Source organism: Sinohyriopsis cumingii, chromosome 7, assembly GCF_028554795.1.
Source record: "Sinohyriopsis cumingii isolate HCF-2022 chromosome 7, ASM2855479v2, whole genome shotgun sequence".
NCBI classification, from domain to species: Eukaryota; Metazoa; Mollusca; class Bivalvia; order Unionida; family Unionidae; genus Sinohyriopsis; species Sinohyriopsis cumingii.
The window spans coordinates 37194994-37211635 of record NC_142967.1 but is presented as its reverse complement, the minus strand read 5'-3'; the positions used below and the strand labels follow the sequence as shown (position 1 = coordinate 37211635).

General features: G+C 37.1%; 1 protein-coding gene across 1 annotated transcript in view; it reads left to right on the top strand.

The window, feature by feature from the left end:
- Nucleotides 1-949: 949 nt before the first annotated feature.
- Nucleotides 950-16642, top strand: part of LOC149795033 (glycine N-acyltransferase-like protein Keg1) — a 40451-nt gene continuing 24758 nt past the window's right edge. Inside the window, exons 1-2 of the mRNA XM_089964701.1 lie at nt 950-1590; nt 15635-15748. Coding sequence (XP_089820827.1) covers nt 1510-1590; nt 15635-15748 — 195 coding nt within the window. The 5' untranslated portion in view covers nt 950-1509. The remainder of the gene's footprint in view (nt 1591-15634; nt 15749-16642) is intronic.

The window sequence follows — 16642 nt, the reverse complement described above, 5'->3', positions numbered from 1 at the left end:
CGAACCACGAGAAGCTACTGGCAAGCTTTCTCACATACCCACATTGACCGAACCTAAGACTCGAACCCACGCAGACAGAGGTGAGATGGCAGTGTTCCGTAACGGTGACCACTCGGCCACTCAGTGCCCTCCAAATCAATAATGTAAAAATTCTGTCGCAAATACATTACAGTATCTGTGTAATTTTTGCATCCTTAAGCATCCCTTCACATGAATATCTTAATTTGAAGGAGAAAAAAAAATCTTTTGAATCGTTACCTAACCACGCACACCGCTCCGATGACCTAGTGTTAGAGCGTCCGCCTAGGATGGGGGATATCGTGGGTTCGATCCCCGGTCGTATCATACCAAAGACTTACAAAAATGGTACTAACAGGTGCCTCGCTTGGCGCTCAGCATTAAGAGGCTAGTGTTGGGACTGGTCAGCCTGGTGTCAGGATATTGTGACTGGGTGGGACATCATGCTACATGCCTGCGGTATGATGCCCCAGTGCAAGACATCACTATAAACTGCCACACTGCAGACGTAGCGATATGACTTAAAAATTGTTAAAGCTACGTTAAAATCCAAACCACACACACACACACACACCTAACCGCGCACGGATAAATCTAGTAGAAGTGATGCATGATAATTACAGTGACGTATGAGAGCTTCGCGAAGGGTGGGGTGCAGTTACTTGGAATGAAACTTTTTTGTCTGTATCAGTTTCATAATGTGTGTGTGCACACTCGTTATTTTAATTTTCCCAGCCATACACAATAGCAACCACCCACGCTGACATTGCACAAGTTTTTTTCGTACATCGACTATGTAACTTTCCGATTACGTGGCAGACTAACAAGTGTAGTTTCAAGACGTGTGTAGCTATGCGGAGTGATGGAAGTGTGTTTCAAGTATCAATACCTATTTTCTCGCAGCACTTCAGAGGGTGTATTTACCCGACTACGTTACGACGATAAGCTATTTTTCACGGCATACAACACGTCTCGCGGTGTTTACTTGCAGTGGTAAAATCTATTCTACCATTAGTGGGGTATTTAAATAGCAGACACTTGCATTGCTTGTTAAATGATCGAGGGTAATGGATGAGCACGTTAACATGTTGTTAATGTTTGTTTCATTCATACATTATTACATAGTGCTAGATACATTCAACTTCTTTTCTTGCATTAAGTTATATATTCTTCTGGCAATATCAACGTCCTCCCCTTTAAGTATTAATCGACTCGACTTTCTGGGTCAACTCGGGATCATTCTTCGAGGCCTGTCCATGGCACGTCACGTGATATACGTATGCAGTTATATACCTTGTCGCATGCAGATATAACTGGATAACAAGTGAACCGGAATTGTCAGTACATGTCCAATCGAAAACATTAGTTGATTTTAATGGTTGATAAGGTCGATCATTGAACCAAGGTTGCTGTTTACTGGTGGGTGATAGGAGTCCGCTAATTGGAATATATAGTAGTTTCAGTTTGTATGTGTACAGAAAGAAAGGGAAAATGATATACAAGGTACTAAAAGAAGAGGAGGTTACGTGTCTGAAAAAGGATCTAAAAGAACAACTACCCGGAACAGCGAAGGTACTTATCTTTTTATATTTATATACTCTGCGACTCAGATTGGCATATTGGTGTTATATACAGTTTCTGATATATTTAGCTTATTGTACCAAAACATCTTTCACGAGGCAGAATAAATGAAAACGATACAATAAGGTGAATGCATATGTTTCTTTTCTGTAAAATTATTTATAAATGCCATATTTAAAATAATAATTTGTGTTATATATTAGTATCGACAATTATAGAAAAAACAAATTTTTTTTTCATTGTATATCTATGGTACAGAAAAAAATTAAGGCGTGTTTATATTTACACAAGACGTGTACCTCCAGACGAATTTTGGTCTAACCGAGAAATATACCATGAATTTATGAATGGCAGTGAAACCATAAAGGTGATATATGACAGCCACGATTCCAACAAAACGTTTGGTCCATGAAATTTAAATTTAAACCATTACGCTGAGGAATCGAGAATAAGTAAATATATATCAAAGTCCGACTCACTACCCTAGATATGCAGGTGTTGGGATATTCAAAGTCGGTGTTCTTACTTGGCAGAAACCTTAGCCCTATAATGAATGTAAGACGCCTCACATAATATTTAGTTTTTTGGGTGTGATCCAAAACCAGGTGAGGCGTCTTAATTGTAGGATTCGCAGACAAAAGGGCACCCATCCCCGACTTATTTTCGGGGTGGGGAACACGTTTTACGGATGAAGACCAAAACATGTTTAGAGGTGAAATCGTTCCAGTGTGCGGGCGCCCATGAGAAGGAAGCCAAGATGATAAAAAAAATGCTCATTCTCTCAACTTCCTCGTGCTGACATCATTCTGCGTCAAGCGCTTGATCAGTACTATTTGTTTCCAGTCCGTAAATTTGACACTCTTCAAAGTAATCCTTGATGTTTTATTTCATCCTATTGAATATAACGATGCCATTTTAATATTCATGTGAACCTTGCCTGACCTCGGTCATTAAATCACTAAATAGACTCACGCCTTTGTTGATTGTATTTGACTGAACGATCTTTCTTTGATCCGACGATGCGAAAACTAGCGACCGCATGTTAAGAAATCCATACTGTAAATGAAGGAAAGTTTTATTTACCAAATAAGCCAATATGTGATACATTTTTTTTGGTTAATTGATACTTATCTGTCTTTTATTACACTTGTAATCATATTTGCCTTCCAGAACACAATTCATCACACCCATTTAGGTCGAGGGATATTTTTTTTATTATATAGAAACAAATGCAGTTCAGTTGTAATTTTTAAGCGCCTGTAAACACTTGAAACCAGTTGTGATTCCAATTTGGGATTTTGAGATGGGAGAAAATTATTCACATTAAAGTACTGCAGGTTATGAACATCCCTTCCCCCCCCCCTCGGATATCCAAAGATGAATTTTTAAATTAAAAAAAAACACGAAGAAATAAACGAAAGAACAGTACTGTAAACTTTATATTTGCATACTTGGTTTGTGATTACAGAATTTACCGTTCTCTCATATATTCGTATTTTCATGGCCATAAATGTGGGGTGGGGTGGGGGTGGGGTGATGAAAAGGTTTAAATAAAAAATTACGGCCCATCAAATTTATAGAATCCTGACATTTATTTTTCCAATTTATTTGTAGACACGTGTTTTATTTTTAATTTAATAACATAGTAGTAACTATCAGCAATCGTGGAACTGAGCCAAACGTCGCATGACTTGTCACCGAGATTGTTACATTTCATTAAATAAAAAAAATTAAGTTAAATCTAATAAAAGAGCAGCCTATATTTTGGAAGTATTGTCAATGGATTAAACATTTATCAACATTCGCTGTTATGTGTGCAGTCATATTTGGCACTCTACCAAGTCTCCATTTACTCACGAAAGTTACATATTTGTGAAATATATTTATTCAAATTTTTAATATACTTTTGGAATCAAACATTTACTTGTCTTGCAAGAGGCCATCTTTGTTTAGATTTAAAGACATGCAAAAAGACAGCTAGAAATAGACACGTGTCAGACACGACGACAATGACGAAAGTAGAAACGACGGTGTGGGTTTGTGAATGATTTCACTGTTTATTTATTTATTTATTTATTTATTATTAAGACTATTCTTGCCAACCTACAAACCAGTCGGAAACTTCTTCTTCCATTTTCTTCTGTCGTTTGCTTCTCTTCCTAGCTTTTCCCATGTGTTCCAGCCCATTTCTTTCCTCTGGTTCTTCGCCAACTTCTGCCAGGTCAACTTTACGTATTCCTCGTTTCCTTTACCCTTCTGGTTTCGATACGATAGCAGTATATACGACAGCGGTAGTGATTAGATTGTTTTTGTGTTTTTTTTATCAGGACAATCATGCTGCTGGTGCTAATAATTCCACATTTCAAAAGACTAACCATTTGACCCTTAGTTTCTGTTATTACTCCAAGGGTTAACCTTAATACTTATGAAAGTATGATAACCGCGCCGTGAAAATGAAAATTTTCGAAAATATTTTCACTTTTCGGGGCATTAGTTCAGGACTAGTTATTCAACACAATCCGATTAGTTTTGGAAGTTAGTAGATTTAAATTTAAATTGTTTTATGGATGCTATTTGATTACAACGTAATGTGTTGTTTTTTTTTTTAAAAACACGGCTCGAACGATGCTCGCACTATGCTTTTGAAAACAAAATACTTACTCCAGAAATTAAAAATACGCACGATATTCTATTTCTATATTCTCAGATAATAAGTGTAGCCCATGCAAAGAACGATTTTTTAAATATTATTTTTTAATAATAATAATAATAATAATAACAATAATAATAGACCAGTCCAGTGGCGTCGCTAGGGGGGTGCGGGGGGTGCGGACCGCACCGGGTGACTCCATCTCAGAGGGGTGACACCAAAATGAAAAATTGCAAATTTTACAGAGCACACACTGCTCGGTCTAGTCGGATTTCATAGGCGGATAACCGATCATAGTTAAATACATGACTAGCGGGCACAGCAGTGGCGCCGCTAGGGGGATGCGGGGGGTGCGGACTGCACCGGGTGACACCATCAGAGGGAGTGACACCAAAATGACATTACTAAGGATTCTGTATGGTCTGTTACGGAAGGAGGACCATGGGGGTGACACCATGAGCTACCGCACCGGGTGACACCAACCCGAGTGACGCCACTGGACCAGTTAATACATATGTACAATACATAAAATACATACTGGTAAAAATCTAATAAGATAGTTCATTTCAACGATCAATGTGAGATGAGCCACGCCTACATGCACGAAAATAAAAGGTGTCTAAAATTCGAATTTGAAGAGATTATGACATTTTCTTAATAATACCCTGTCGCTTATGTTCTTAGCATTGTAATGGATAAACATGCCCGAAGAACAAAGGCCTATATGAATGTAACACTCGTTCAGATGCATCATTGTAATGTGTGCGTGTGTGATGTGGATTTTAAACATAGCTTTAGCACTGTTCCAGTCATATCGCTACGATGTCTGCAGTGTTGCAGTTTATAGTGATGTTGAGCACTGATGCATCGTGCCGCAGACCTGTAGCATGATGTCCCCACAGTCATATTATCCTGACACCAGTCCTACCAGTCCTAACACTAGCCTCTTAATGCTGAGCGCCTGTTACTTAATTTCGGTTTGCAGCACTGATCAGCGCCCGATTTATCTGTCGTTTTCAAAAACGATTTTGGTGTGAAATAAAATCACTACTTAAAAAAATATTACTTTATTTAATCACGATCTTTATTCTTCTTATAAATGTGTACGGTTCCTCTTAAAATATTACAGGTATACAATACTGTATGGGTGACAAATATAAACAGGTCATGTAAGGTCAGTCGTTGACAGCTTCCATGATCCATGTAGAAAGAAATAATATAAAAAGGTAATGTGTGTGTGTGTGTGTGTGTGTGTGTGTGATTTATATTTTTAACGTAGCCTTAAACAATTTTCAGTCATATTGCTACGATTTCTGTAGTGTGGCAGTCTATAGTGCTGTCTAGCACTGGGGCATCATGCCCCAGCCATGTAGCACGTCTTACGTTGTAGGGCTATTCGTGATGGCACCTCATCCATTACATTCATAAATACCAGAGGGAACAGAGCTGACACATTTTAAAAAATGTACATTTTTACGGAGAGAATGATAGGGAGGGAAGGAGAGAAGGAGCAAAAGAAATAGGCTTAAATATTGAAATACAGGGCTGAAAAACATACATAAGAGCAAATATAATTCTTAAATAAGGAAATAGTGGTTGCAAAAGTGATAGCCGCATTGTCGATATCAGTTTTCTCTAATACATTTCAATATCTCATATATATATATATATATATATATATATATATATATATATATATATATATATATATAGAGAGAGAGAGAGAGAGAGAGAGAGAGAGAGACAGACAGACAGACAGACAGACATTGGGCGAGTTACAGAGATTTAACTTTCCCAGCAGAATTGCCGACTTGTCAAGGGCTGTATGACAACTGATTTTTTTTTCTCCACTGCAAGTGCATTCGGGGACGAAGGGTCAAACTGATGTTGAAATAATTGCTGTATGAACTATCAGTTGTATAAACCTGTCTGTCACGTATTCAGTTTCAGTGGAGAAAAAAAAATCGATCTTGATGCATCCTTGGGCAAGTTGACAATTCTGAAGATGGTTAATTCATTACCGAATTGGGGGGTGGGTGGCGGTCTCGGGAGGACATGTGGTCCAATTCGCTCGCCTTTACAGACTACTGACATCTCGCTTTAGTCCGGGTGTATTCGATTCTCATCTCAGTCAACCTGAGTATGTGAGAAACTTGCCAGTTGCTTCCCGTGTGTCGGTGGTTCTTCCCTGGGTTTTCCCCAAGTTATTCCTCCACCAAATATACTGGCCGCCATTTATAACATGCCATCCTCCAAAAAATGGCGTTAAATCCAAAAACAAACAATCATGACCTTATCATTGGCCAAGTTAGTGTTGGTCCTCAGTTCTAACCCAAATTGAACAGTAGTAACACGTGGTCTTACTAACCAGTCTTGACCTTAACCTGCAACTAACGCCAAAACATTAAATACTTACCAAGTTAGTTTTGGGAAAGATATGTGTGTCATGGTAATGGAAAAAGCAAACACTATACATTGTAAAGAATTATGTGTTTGTGGGGGTTTTTTTTTTGGTGTGTTGTTGTTTTAATCAGTGACGTAGCGTTAACAATTGTAGTCATATAGCTATAACGTCTGCAGTGTGACAGTTTATAGTGACGGGGCATCATGCCGCAGACAATAAAGTATCACGTCCCACCCATCCACATTATCCTTATTCCAGGCCGACCAGTCTTACACTAACCTCTCAATGCTGAGCGCCAAGCGAGGCAGCTGCTAATACCATTTTTAAAAAAAATAAAAAGTTCTCTGGTATGACTCGGCTGGGGTTCGAATCCGTGATCTCCAGCATCTGAGGCGGAGACTAACCAATCAGGTCATCGGAGTGGTGTAAATAATTATAACCGCATGTCTGGTAGCGTCTAGATTACATTTCATATAGGTTAACACATTTAATAAATTCTCACTTAAACAAACAATCTGTATTTTAGTAGTTTCTAAAACTTCTTAAAAATCGACAAAGTCCATGACGAACCTTAAATCAATGTAATTTAGCTATCTCTTAAGATATATCAGGATTATAAAATACATGTATACCTAATACACACACGTGCGCGCGCACACGTACACACATATCCAAGTATGTAATAGAGTATCGTAATATAGTCAGTTATATACTGAGTAGACCAAACAGTAACCCAGCTAAAAGGGATAACACAATAGCTCGTGGATTAACTGCTATTATAAGTCTTTGGTATGATTCGGCTTTAAACACAGCAGAATGTAAAATAGAGAGAGATATGTAATTCCTTTCACAATACAATATAATCCTTCATTACCTAATATAGGTCGTATAATTAATAAATATTATAGTCTCCTAAATTTATCCAATAAAACCAGCGTCAAATCACTTTTCAAAATTAAACCAATTCTCGCTTATAGAAGACCCAAGAATTTGCAAAAAATTTTAATTAGAACTAAACAGACAGAAAATAAAAAAATACCGTTTTCGTCATCTAAATGTAACAGACACCGGTGCAAACTTAAGAGAAAGTACTTCTTTCAGTAGTGCCAATACAAACGAGGTATTTTCTCTACGCGATAACACTAACTGCATATCAACTGATGTGATTTGTTTAATAGTCTGTAAAAAATGTAGCATGCAATACGTTGGATAAACACTACAACAAGTTTCTAAGAGAATGAATAATCATCGCTTTCATATAAAACAATTTATAGAGATCCTCAGTTTTCCTCTAATATTTCAACACACTTTAACACCAATAATCACTCTCTACTTGATTTTTCTTTCATGCCAATATATATTGTGCATGGTGACATGAATAGACTCATAGAAGAAACTTATTGGATTCTTAAGTTAGATACTCTGTATCCTAATGGACTTAATGCCGATGCACTATATAAAATTGTATAATTTAAATTGATATACTGTATATCCTTTATAACAATATAATTATAGGTATGACAGTGTTTGACTCTTTTATTTTATTATTTTACTAATCCGTTTTTGCGCCATCTTGGTATATAATCTTACGTCATCACGGTCATCGATAAGTTCTATTAAGTGACATTTGCACTTATTAATAAGGTGATTTTGCATCACGCTGGCCGAGCTTGTTACCTCTAAAGTTTCAAAACTTCTCATCCGGTACATTTATTTTAGTATATGTATGTTAGATGTATCGAGTTATGAGTAGAGATGGGTACCATCATCGTCGTGCTCGACAAAGGGGGCGGGGGGGGGGGGGGCAACCGGTGATTACGGACAACACTTTTTAATTTTAGAAAAGAAAAATTTTGTTTGAACAAGTACTACGAGAGGCCAGTTGTGTTTCTTACCCCAGTGCCCTTGATCGCTTTCTACAGCCCTGATCATCGTGCAGCAAATCTGCACATTGTAATGATTATCGGACAAATTTTATTTGTCATCGTCGAATTATAGTATATGTACCATTTAAAAACAAGTAACTTAAGAATCATTGTCTAAGAAACACGAACGAGATAAGCCCGTGTCATGCATGTGCTTATACTTCAAACTGAGCCACAGTGTTATCGCGTTTTGACAAGAGTCACGTGTCAAAAGGTAGCATATTTAATTACAACAGTACAGGTATATGAATAAGTTGAGCAGTTTTTAAATTCATTGTTCTAGATTGGCATGCACTTATCGCTAGAACATGATACCGTAATATTTAAAAATCGGTTATGAGCTTAACATATCAGTGGATAAAACGCCCCTGGTTGCCAGTTTGAATCCGGAGCATACAAGTTCAGCAAGTGGTACTCTGCCAACATCATTATCAGTTAAAGTAGAATGGTCGCTAATATTCCATTCATAAAAATGTGTTAGGCGTGACTGAACCATACTATTCTCTCTCTCTCTCTCTCTCTCCGTAACAATGAGAGGTAGGTGGAAGTCACATACAAATGAAAAGGCGTGATAGAATGAATAGCTGCAGAACAGTAGAAAGAATACTCGTAGTCTGCTTTATAACCGCCCTCATTCTATTGTGATCCATAATATCGTTCAATTAAAAGTACGTTTGTTTACAATTGTATAGAACATGTAAAATGTGTTCCTTTGTATGATCATGGATCAACGTTCCAGCTGCTGTAAAACAAAAGTAGATAAGTAATGGATTTAGCACTCGTCTTGAGCGGATCTTGTTGTATTTCTGTCGAATCATCACTGAGATCGATGGTGAACGTGCTCGGTAACACCTGATTACCATTAGGACTGTTCTGTACGTATTCACTTTTCAACAGTATTTATTGATGTTTATGAGATCATTATATATTATTTCATTTCCTTATGCTAGGAAATTGTACCAACTCGGGCCAGTTGACTTATTAAACATGAGAGAGAGAGAGAGAGAGAGCAGTTTTCTTCGCATCTGTTCATGCGACCTCTAATATCCTTGGTATGCTGATAGATCACTGGAGCCAATAAAACGCTAGTTTTAGGATGGGCATGTTACATTCGGAATGCCTTAGTATATTTGAACTATTAAACATTCGTTTTAAACAAGATAAACAAGACCCCAGAATTTGGAGAAAAAAAAGGTTCTCGAGAAGGAAGAATGAATGGGAAAAAAATCAAGATGATGCTATGTTAAGATGAAATAACTTTTCATGAATAATACAATATCAGATGCCTTCAAAATTCACGTATCTTGAATTGCAGTATTAGCACACACACACACACACACACACACACACACACACACACATATACACAGTTCTGATTTGCTTTCAAATGGTAACATAACTTAAAATAATTTTCACAAGTTTTATTTTTGTCTTGGTTTTTTAACGCATCAGTACGCTGGCATTCTGCATTTCTTTTATACATGATATCGATGTTAAGAATCCGTACATGTAGCAACACTGTTAACTGTGATAGCCCCATGAGTATATTTACGTAATAGATTACCGTTTTAAAAAAAAGTGATTAACACACAAGACCCTCGAATCATGATTAAATTAAGTAATTAAGGCAGACGAGGTACTAAACTAGTTTGTCAGCAACTATTGGAAGTCAATAATTCAGCTAGTAAGTCAACAAATGATCAAGTCGGTCAGTAGGTCAGCCAGATAAACCAGGCAGTTGGCATATCATTAGTTTAAAGACAGGACAGTTAGGCGGATAGATACCGTTGGGGGGGGGGGAGAAGGAATTAAGTGTAATGTGACAGCACACACGTAAGCAAAGAAGAAAACAAGACTTTCACGTGCCTGTCTTGCAAATCATTTACACTTTAAAACAAATTAATCCCGGTTCCGTTGGTGAGATATTGTTTGTAGATACTGAAATGAAAACCTTTTAGTCGGAGACACATCCGGGAATTCGTGTAGCTTCAAAGTTTTCCGACCAATCAATGTGTCGTTATTTATAACATAATGATTTTTTCTTCAGTCTTAAACTACCTTTTAATGAAAAAGCAGCCCGTATGTGTGACAGAGAGTGCCTTTATAAGTTTCTTTTAGGAAATGAACAAAGCAAGTGACGTTATCACGCTACGAAATACTACTATGTAACATTTCGAAATTTAAGCTTTGCTTCTTTTAGTTAATAATATGTCTTCGTTTTGGGTATTAGTGGAGTAGCGACCACCCCACCCCACCCACACCCAAAAAGACAAAAACAAAACAAAAACTGCGGGATCATATGCTGCCTACTAATTACTTACGCGCCTACTAATTACTTGCGTAAGATGTTTGTACTGTTCGTTCTTGTTTTTTTGTTTTTTTTTGTGTGTGTGTTTTTATTTGTTTTTTGGTTTTTTTTGTTATAAGGTCTACGTCAATCCGCTTTATAAGTCCTATGTATTTGCGGGCTTGACAGAAAGGGCAGAGGCTGTTCCGATTGACGATTTTCGCATTATAATCTGGTTCCGATGCTTCACAAACACTATGCATTATAAATAAACCCATAACAAACTGTATTGTTCCGAAAATGAACTCCACTTATTTGGGATGGGGGTGGAGGAAGTGTTCCCTTCACATCACACTGGATATTGTGCCCTTATCATATTAGTAGGTTCACAAAATTCTTGTAAATTGGCCAAATATAATGAAAATGAGGAAGTCTTTCAGGATACTGATGAACCATTTTAAAGGGAGAAAACTGTATTATTTCATTTTTTTAATATTATATTGTGAGAAGAAATGTAGACTTCAGAGATTCAAAATTTCAGCAACGGGGTACTTTCGTCTCGTCTGTCAGCGGATTAAAGACATAACGAATGCTATGATCGCAATTTCTGAGAAAATAAATCATATTCCTATCGATATCATGCAGGTATATCTGGAAGAAAGGTCGTTCAAATTTACTGGGCCGGCTAGTAAGCGGCTAACCCATGTCGACATCAAATAGTGTCGGTGAATTCCAGCTTTTCGATAATGTTTGCTCACTTTTATCCATTTTTGAAATTGCACACCGCATCTGAAGAAGGTCCATATTACAAGGAATTTTAAATTTAGATGTTTAATTAGGATAAGTTTGACGAATGGGAAAGAAATAAGAAAGACGTGTTACATATGCACGTACTTTATGAGCCTTTTTCGGAAAAATAAAGTGGAATAACTGGCTAGAAATGCTACAAACACTCATGAATCAAACGCCGATACGTCTCCTTCAGATCGGATTCAATGTTGCCAGATTGATTGAAAACTTCATTCATTTCAAAGCCCGCTAATGATCACGTGATGTCCTACCAGCAGAATTTGGTAATTTTGCTACATGTGTTTTGTGTGGCTATTAAATAGAACTGATACTAGCCACCCGAAGCGGCTTAATGTCGCGCAAAATTAATTACGTTAAGAGAAAGAAAGGTTGCGGAAAATTAGTTAAATTTGGCTAATAGCGTTGCATTGTCATGTTGCATAAAAAGGCTGTAGCCTTTCTTGTTTCATTTTTTTTTTTAAATAAGAAAAATAATGAAAACGTCCACGTCAAAAAACTAAGACGTACGTGGAATGACTGAAACGCCATGCTTGGTTGTGAATTAGAGTTTTCCGCTTAATAGTTTCTAGAGTCTTGCAATTTATCTTCTTGAAGTTTACATAAAGTTTACATGAATGTACAATGAATATATATATATATATATATATATATATATATATATATATATATATATATATATATATATATATATATATATATATATATATATATTGCACTCAGTCTTACAGGGACTAAACTACGGCCAATTATAGCATAATTGTCTCTGTTAAGTCTTTAGTTAACATTACACACATCCAAGATAAAGAAACTAACGTTAAACTTTATTCCCACCCCAATTATTTTCCTCTTTGGCCTTATAACACTCACGGTACTAATTCAGCTGCCATGGTAAAGCTATAGAAAGATTATGACGTTGAAAATTCAATAATTTTACATTTCTGAATGCTCATGATCAAGGCTATATACACGTTTTCATTTCCGCACGAAAGAGCCAGGTACTATTTTCAGTAATGAGTTTTTCCAACTCAAGCCCGTAAAAAGACTGAAATTCCATTAATAAAACATTGATAAATATAAACGAGACATACATATGTGTATTTTAAATACTTTTTTTTGTAATCGCCTGTCAGATATTAAATGAACAATAATCTTTATACTCTGCAGGTAATATTTATTAACTCTCCTGTTCATATACCAGAAAAGAATGTGGTATGGTTTGTTGTCCGTCGTTCGTCCGTTCGCTTGTTATAGCTACTCCTCCTTGTACTACTTGGGAGGATTGCCATGGAACTTTATTTTATCGCACACGCGCGTGCGCACGCGCACATTTATTCAGTGGTCTAGTTGGTCCTAGATGAACATGACGTTGTTCTCACATCGAATATGCAGCCACAGCGGCCATCTATAAAATTCCGTTTCGCTACTCCCCCTAAATGGATGGTCATTTCAACATTTTTAAATTTTTTTTAACCAAAAGACTTCTATGGCGTCTGTTTAGTATTCAGTGAAAACGGTGCCAAACTGAAGTCCAATATGGCCTCTAGGGCAGCCATTTTTAAATGTTGATATCGTTACTACTCCTACATGGAAGGGACCACGCGTGACCGAGTGGTTTAAGCCGCTCGCCTATACCGATCACTGCCATCTCTCATCTGTCCACGTGGGTTCGAGTCAGGATCGGCCTTAGGCCGATTGGAGCGCCGCGCTCACGGGGGCCCCGCGCGTTAGTAATTATATATATATATATATATATATATATATATATATATATATATATATATATATATATATATATATATATATATATAAAGTAATTTTAAAGCGATGGAAGAAACTTTTAAGTTAAATGTCACATAAACTTGTTTACAGATTTATTTCCAAAATGCCGTTCTCACAGGGGAACCCGCGCGTAAATTCAGGGGGATTGCCAAAATGATCCAAATCGGGCCCCGCGTTTGCTAAGGCCGTTCTTCCCGCACCAGCTATACGGCGGCCATGTGTGGCCTATATTGCGTTGGGAAATGGCGTTAAACCCAAAACAATACCAACAACAACTCCTTCATGGATGATCATATCAACGTAGGTTGACACTAGAAGAGTTCATGTGAAGTCTAGTTGGTCCAAAATTAAAATGGAGCCAGTCGTACATCCAATATGGCTGCCACATTGGCTCTCTTGGAAATCTTGTCACTACTCTCCCGAAATGGATGATCATCACGACAAGGGATTTTCAGCAAAAGACTTCCAGTGATGTCTGCTTTGTCTTAAATGAAAATGTTGCCAATCTGACGTCTGATATATCCATCATGGCAGCATTTTAAAAATCTTGTTATCCCTGAAGAATGTCAGAGATGGTTTAGATACTAAGAAGTTAAAAGAAAGAAATGATCTTATCTTGATTTCCTGTGGGGGAAAAAATCACTAAATAGAGCGTCATTCCCTTCGAGGGACTCTTGTTTTATTTCCTGTAATTATTATAGAACCCAAACAAAAAATTCTCAGTATTGCAGAAAATAGTGGGCCACGACTCCATTCGGAATATCAACTAAAGAATGATTGACAAAGATACATTTAAGTATTTTAATTTTTGACAAAATCGTATTGTTACATACGTACTAGTCCAGTATATCGAAAATAACCTAAAAACATACAGGTTGGTATGCATTTTCTTGTTTTACTCTTGGTTTAATATCTGTCCTATTTTAAGGGTAATTTCATAGAAAAAGTTGTGAAAACGTACCGCGTCACCAATTTTCCGTAACATAACAGCTGAATAATTACAACAGCAGCAAAGAAATTGATAAAGTATGTAGATGTTGAAGATCATCGATTCATCATGTCATATGCACACAAAAATAAGAGCGTATGCTGGTGGGCGAAGTTTGTTTTACAATAACAATGACGCAATTATTAACGTAACGTCGATTTTCCACAACAGAGAGGCAGCTGATTTACGGCAGGTCTTAAAGCGTAAAACATTTCCCACGGTCTTGTTTTCACTTTGCTGACATCATCATTTTCTTTCACTGATCTGTTATAGACAATTATTTTTGGTTTTCATTTTCCAAAATGTGACCAAAGTCTTGGCCACCTCATGTTAGGTCCATTCTCTTTACGAGCTCTTAGTGCCACGATATACTTTGGTGACCGTACTATATCCAGGTTGCGCTCTAGCTTTCTTGAGGGGCCAATGCTACCACAAAGAGTCTGCGCAGTAGTCGTTAAATAAGCGACTCTATCTGTACTATCTAATTTTGAATATTATACCTACGCAGGCCAGCTCCCAGATTAGAAATGGAAAATGGCAGCCAGTCTTCCATCTCAAATGAAAACAAATACATTTAAGTAGATACTTCATGACAATATTTCCAACCCGATTTACAGGACAGCTAGCACAAGACGGTGGCGCATTAATACGTTTGATTTTTACAAAAAGAAAACTTTAACTAAACATAAAGTGGACGGACTATTTGATTTGACTCTTGAGTGTTGTAAATACATTTGGACAACAACAAAAGTGGGAAGTAGTGAGGGACGATTTTTTTCTTCTTCGAGTTTTCGGTAATTTAGAGTTTTTCGAGGTTACAAACAACATAATGCTCTACACATCGATTGAGCGAGTCCATCGAGTAATGCCGGATATTCGAGTTAATGGATGTTCGAGTTACAATACATTATACTTAGATAAATTATCGGTAAGATAAAACCTGTTATTAGGAAGTTTTGAATCCAGGGAAGCATTTATTCAATTGTGCACTGTGACCGATGAAAGTGTACACAAAGTACATGTTGGAACTAAAAACAAGTTTTCAACATATATAAGTCTCCTTGCGTGAAATCATATGTTATGTTGATGGAACTAAAAACAATTTTTCAACATGGATAAGTCTCTTGCGTGAAATCATATGTTATGTTGTTTTTATCACATATAGTGTCATATTTATTTTACTTACTCATAGATCTACTATTTGGTGCGAAATCTGCTGAAGGGCCTTATACCAGGATTGGAAATCATCGTCGACAAATGGCCAGACTGGACCTGCATCGTCATTCGACCAAGGTCACAAGACGTGGTAAGATCCGATCTGTCTATCCATTCATCCATCTACTCTCTATCTTACTATCCATTTCCTATTTGTCTATCATACTTTATTTTTGAATCTTGCTTTGGTTTCCTTTTGATTCACATTTTTCTTTCTCCTCGTCCTCTTTTTCTTCTTCATCTTCATCACCACCACCATCAGCATCATCATCATATTATTATTGTTGTTGTTGTTGTTATTATTATTATTATTATTGACGTCGTCGTCGTCATCATTTCCACTAAAATGGACCCATCAATTAAAATCAGATTTAATATATGTGTTCTTAGTTCTTAGTAAAACAGGGACGATGACTCGATTTAATGCTGAAGGAAAATGGTGAAAAGTCAAATCTGATATAGGTAGTTTTAATGTAAATCTTTATATTAAATCTACTATATTAAATCGCTCCGGTGGCATAGTTATTAGAGCGTCCGCCTTAGATGCGGAAGGTCACGGGTTCGAAGCCCGACCGACTCATACCAAAGACTTTTAAAAATGGTACCAAGCTGCCTCGCCAGGCGCTCAGTATTAAGAGGTTAGTGTTAGGACTGTAAGCAGTGGGACATAATGCTACATGCCTGCAGCATAATGCCTCAGTGGTAGACGTCACTATAAACTGCTGTACTGCAGACACCGTTAAAGCTACGTTAAAAACCCGAATCACACACACACACACAGAGAGAGTTGTTGAAGCAGTATTTCTGATTAAATTGTGATGAGACATGGTATGTCAGGTTTATCTTCAGAAACTTTCCAATTCTGTATATTTACATTTTTAGAACTTTTCTTGTAGCGGCACCATTTAACCCAGTATTTGAGGTGACGTGTATTAGACATGCCTACGTACATACACGAATCACATCGTCAGGATGTCGGACCATT